The sequence below is a fragment of the Schistocerca piceifrons genome, chromosome 3 (genome assembly GCF_021461385.2).
Source record: "Schistocerca piceifrons isolate TAMUIC-IGC-003096 chromosome 3, iqSchPice1.1, whole genome shotgun sequence".
NCBI classification, from domain to species: Eukaryota; Metazoa; Arthropoda; class Insecta; order Orthoptera; family Acrididae; genus Schistocerca; species Schistocerca piceifrons.
In genome coordinates, this window is record NC_060140.1 from 257351841 (window position 1) to 257357840 (window position 6000).

Consider the following 6000-nt stretch of genomic DNA (forward strand, 5'->3'; position numbering starts at 1 on the left):
CGAGCACACGTGGGAAATGATCGGACGACAACTCCAGCGTCATCCACAATCAGCGTTAACCGTCCCTGAACAACAAGCATGGAACTACACTACTGGCCATTAAAATTGCTACACCACGAAGATGATGTGCCACAGACGCGAAATTTAACAGACAGGAAGAAGATGCTGTGATATCCAAATGATTAGCTTTTCAGAGCATTCACACAAGGTTGGTGACGGTGGCGACACCTACAACGTCCTGACATGAGGAACCGATTTCTCATACACAAACAGCAGTTCACCGTCGTTGCCTGGTGAAACGCTGTTGTGATGCCTCGTGTAAGGAGTAGAAATGCGTACCATCACGTTTCCGGCTTTGATAAAGGTCGGATTGCAGCCTATCGCGATTGCGGTTTATCGTTTCGCGACATTGCTGCTCGCGTTGGTCGAGATCCAATGACTGTTAGCAGAATATGGAATCGGTGGGTTCAGAAGGGTAATACGGAACGCCGTGCTGGATCCCAATGGCCTCGTATCACTAGCAGTCGAGATGACAGGCATCTTATCTACATGGCTGTAACGGATCGTGCAGCCACGTCTCTCACCAATTGAAAACGTCTGGTCAATGGTGGCCGAGCAACTGGCTCGTCACAATACGCTAGTCACTACTCTTGATGAACTGTGGTATCGTGTTGAATCTGCATGGGCAGCTGTACCTGTACTCTCCATCCAAGCTCTGTTTGACTCAATGCCCAGGCGTATCAAGGCCGTTATTACGGCCAGAGGTGGTTGTTCTGGGTACAGATTTCTCAGGATCTATGCACACGAATTGCGTGAAAATGTAATCACATGTAAGTTCTAGTATAATATATTTGTCCAATGAATACCCGTTTATCATCTGCATTTCTTCGTGGTGTAGCAATTTTAAGGGCCAGTAGAGTACATACCGCAAACTGTCATCCGGCACCTTTGCAGCATAATGCATGCACGTTTCCATGCTTGTATTCAACATTCTGGCGGTCGCAACGGTTGTTGATGTATAGTCAGTTCCACAAGAAAGTGTGTGCCGTTATTTGTATAAAATAAAATACACTATTATAAATATATGTTTACACGGAAATACATGTTATTACTAAATGCACAATCACCGAATAGTTAAACCAGTTGCCGCCACTATCTGTTATAGTTTGGCTCCTTTTTGGCATGCTTTTCAAAAGATTTTCTGCATATTCTCTCGGTAACGGTCTCCATATCGTTCTGATATTATATGACCGCTGCTTCAAAGAACCTATTGACTTCCCTTTAAGCGTCGTGTTAATAAACAACCAAACATTTGCATTCGGATTTGCATCCGGAGACATGGCATGTCAATCTATCGTTGACACTCCATTGTCTTGTTCCCACGCTGTACAGAGATGGCTGCTATGTTTAGAATTATCATCCTCTTGACATCCAGTTTGCCTTGCTCGAACCAAATAGCTTCTTAATGGACTTTTGGATGATTTACAAGAAATACTGCCACGTGACGCTTCAGATATTTTTCGATCATTTTAAACTGCAACCGACAAAACAAATCAAAACATTCAACTCTCACGTTTTTTATCTATACGCTGTGCAAAAGCTCATTGTGTACAGATGCAAGACCACTACCAGAGATGTCGCAGCGGACGTTACATTTAAAATGATGGCACACACTTTCTTGTGGAACTGACTGTACCAGCATTTCATATTTTCAATGGTTTATCTCGTGATTACATTAGCCTGTAAACTTGCAATATGAATCGCTTAAATATGTTACCTAGACAAATGCATTCGATAAATTTATTTACCCTATATTGATCATTTTTTGGTTTTCTGTTTTTTTTTTCGTCAGTGTATAAACACGAATCATGGAATGGTGGAAACTGTTAATAATAACTAATGGAACAACCACGGGAAAATGGGATTCTGCGTGGGGAGAAACTAACATATAACGTAACAACCTCAGAACCACAGCGATAGTAAAATATAGAAATAACAACAAGTAAAAGAACATGAAACATGTGAAAATTACGAAGAAACACAAACGTGGTATCAGCAACTTTGATTGAGCTGTGTAGGTCAACTAGACACATCGACACCAGAAATAAATAAAAACGCTAAAAAAATTCGTTGTGCGCCTAATCAAAAATCACGGAAACGTGATGTCGACAACATGAGTTAAGCTATAAAGCTCAACTTGACACATCAATAACACAACAATAACTTACCCATAAAGAAAGGTAAAGGTGCACTAACGGTGCTAACGTATATATATTTATTTACTCCACTGCATGCTGATTTTGGCAACAGTAGCTCGATGAATGATGGTAAGTCAACACGACCAACGATGAGACAGGCGTAGGCAACTAATGAGACTCTCATTCGTAATTTTCTTCGTTGTATAACTGAAGTTAGCTGATATTTTGTTTTACTCGCAATAATTTAATCACCTGATATTATCTTTCACCCACTGTAATTTAAACTGTGCTCTTGGGCTCCTGTCTAACCACACGCTCTCAAATCGCACTCTAGAATTGACCCATACTAGTATGAACAGTTGACTTGGAACGGGCAGCAGTCGGAAATATCTGCCAATAGGCGGAACAAGTTATGATGATGAATGTGTATTTGCCAGCCATTTTTCCTGCTCACTCACGGAATTTTAAGCAGCTGTCGTATACGGAGACAATTAGATGATCAGCTACCCTGACGTATACCGGTGTGCTTCCTCGAGATCTGGTTCATTTCTAAACTCTGGTGGGTTTTACAGCGGATCGCTGGAGGACCTCTAGGCGCTCGCACTCACCCCCGGCATGATCTTGGACTCGACGTCGCGCATGATGTCCGTCCAGTCCTCGGGTTCCTGCGGAGCCTCCTCCGGTAGCAGCGGCCGCAGGTAGCCCGGTTCGATGCTGGGTGTGACGCGCCGCTTGTCCAGCGTCTCCATGTACTCGCAGATGTAGTCCACCATCTCCTTGCCGCGCACCCGGAACTCGTTCACGTCCATCCTGCCGGCATTCGGGAAGGACCGATCTGTTTCATAAACGGCAGGACGTTGACGGCACACTACAAAACTGGCAAACAGGTGTTGAGGATTTTTACTGGTGACGGCGGCTAGCTGCTGTCACGTGACTTCATAGACCTGAAGGACAAAATATAAGAGATAACAAAGCAACGCCATGCGACTACATGTCAACACTGGCGAGCCGAGAGGCAGCAAAAATATAAGGGATCAACTTGACACTGCTGGACGCACAGTAGAAGAGGTAACGGACAAAATATTGGAAGAACTGGTCGCTTTGACGAGCTGTAGGCAGAACAGTCACCACGTGGTTACGTGGCGCTCTACCGCTGACGTGAGTCACGGCTGTGAAATGGTTTTGTTTGTGCCAATCGGTTGTAACGGAAAGAGAGCAATAAGACTGGTGGACGTGAGGATGTGACATTATGAAAGAAAGAAGCTTTCGTGTTTGGATGTTCCCGTGACTGTACCGTCAACACGACTTAAGAACAGTGGTCGTAAAAAGATCGTAACCGTCGGGGAACCCTTGTAAATGACAACCAGTTTAAAACCGGACATTGCTCTCAGTGAAAGTGGAAAAACGATAATAGCGTTCGAACGAACACGTGATTTCCTGACACGGCACAGCGTTCGATACAGTAGCGAACTTGTTCGAACAATTACGTGACATATGACTCGCGAGGCGCGAGTGAAGGGATACGCAAGAAACTGCGAACTAGTCACAACAATAAGCTCTTGCTCTGCTTTAAATTTGACAGTTTCGTGAAACACGGGAGGAAATAGCATTAACTCCTACTACTGCATAAACTCCTACTGTGTGTGATTAAATTTAAAATACGGGTTCTCATCCAGTATTGGTATATTTAAGCTCATTTTTTAAATAAAGATAACAGACAAAGATGAAAATATTATCCTCCAAAAAAAGTATAACATTTTATTTTTTTATGAAAAGAGGTAACGATTTATCGAGTAGGTTGCAAATGAGCAATGTAGTTCCCATTCGCTTGTTAGAATAAGAGATAATAACGTAAACATCTTTTAAACAGGTTGAAAACAAGACAGCAACATTCATGCGGAACAGTCAAGACAATTAACGAAGAATTAAACACTGAACTAACGAAATATGTATATTAGTAATTTGACTGTAATTTTAATTGCGACAATGAATTATAGCAGCAAGATCCGTCTTGGAGATAGTGCCAGCAGACGTCGCTAGATCGCGGTCCGAGTAAAGCTGAAACATTTGTCAGACTCATGATTGCAATCTTTTATTTATTGCTATGCATGGTACTCTATCCAGAAGAAACTTCAGTCCGTGTTTCACAATTATTTTTGTTATTCAAATCCACTGTGCATGAAAAACGCTAAGACAGGTCGTCGTGATGTCACTAGATCGCAACCGATCGCAAGGTATTTGCGCTTTTCCCATGTTTACGTTCTTCCCATATTTGCATTTTTCCCATATTTGCGTTTATCCCATATTCGCGTTTTTCCCATATTCGCGTTATAGGAAAAACGTTATAGGAAAAACGCGAATATGGGAAAAACGTTCGCGTAACTAAACATTTGAAGTTAATGAAGCGCATAAGAGGGAGAACTGCGGATGTGGGGAACATTTGCTTTTTTTATGCATCCCCAATTTTACCACATTTTCGTTTTCCCTCTAATGCGTTTTATTAATTTCATATGTTCGCGTTTTTCCCATTTTTGCGTTTTGAGGAAGAGGCAGATATGAGACAACTAAACATTTGAAGTTAATCAAGCGCATAAAAGGGAGAACTGCAGATGTGGGGAACGTTTGCTTTTTTTATGCATCCCCAATTTTCCCACCTTTTCGTTTTCCATCTAATGCGTTTTATTAATTTCATGTGATTTTCCCATATTTGCGTTTTTCCCATATTTGCATTTTTCCAATATTTGCGTTATCCCATATTTGCGTTTCTCCCATATTTGCGTTTTTCCCATATTTGCGTTTTTCTAATATTTACGTTTTTCCCATATTCGCGCTTTTCCTATGTTCGCGTTTTTCCCATATTTGCGTTTTTCCCATATTTGTGTTTTTCCCATATTCGCATTTTTCCCATATTTGCGTTTTTCCCATATTTACCTTTTTCCCATATTTGCGTCTTTTTTTTTAATTTCCGTTTATCCCATATTTGCGTTTTTCCCATATTTACGATTTTTCCATATTTGCGTTTTTCCCATATTTGCGTTTTTCTAATATTTGCGTTTTTCCCAAATTTGCGTTTTTCCCATGTTCGCGTTTTTCCCATATTTGCGTTTTTCCCATACTTGAGTTTTTCCCATATTTGTGTTTTTCCCATTTTCGCGTTTTTCCCATATTTTCGTTTTTCCCATATATGCCTTTTTCCCATATTTGCGTCTTTTTTTTTAATTTGCGTTTATCCCATATTTGCGTTTTTCCCATATTTACGATTTTCCCATATTTGCGTTTTTCCCATATTTGCATTCTACCCAAATTTGCTTTTTCCCATATTTGCGTTTTTCCCATATTTACGATTTTCCCATATTTGCGTTTTTCCCATATTTGCGTTTTTCCCATATTCGCGTTTTTCCCATATTTGTGTTTTTCCCATATTTGCGTTTTTCCCATATTCGCGTTTCTCCCATATTCGCGTGTTTCCCATGTCGCGTTTTCCCCATATTCGCGTTTTTCCCATATTTGCGTTTTGAGGAAGAGGCAGATATGAGGTAACTAAACATTTGAACTTAATGAAGCGCATAAGAGGGAGAACTGCAGATGTGGAAAAAATTTGCTTTTTTTATGCATCCCCAATTTTACCACATTTTCGTTTTCCCTCAAATGTGTTTTATTAATTTCATATGTTTTTCCCACATTTGCGTTTATCCCATATTTGCGTTTACCATATTCACGTTCTTCCCATATTTGCGTTTTTCCCATATTTGCGTTTATCCCATATTTGCGTTTTTCCCATATATGCGTTTTTCCCATATTC

General features: G+C 40.8%; 1 protein-coding gene across 1 annotated transcript in view; it reads right to left on the minus strand.

Annotated features, from left to right (window-relative positions):
* Positions 1 to 3007, minus strand: part of LOC124788566 (aromatic-L-amino-acid decarboxylase) — a 303259-nt gene extending 300252 nt beyond the window's left edge. Inside the window, exon 1 of the mRNA XM_047255837.1 lies at positions 2807 to 3007. Within this exon, the coding sequence (XP_047111793.1) occupies positions 2807 to 3007 (201 nt within the window). The remainder of the gene's footprint in view (positions 1 to 2806) is intronic.
* Between the last annotated feature and the right edge of the window lie 2993 nt (positions 3008 to 6000).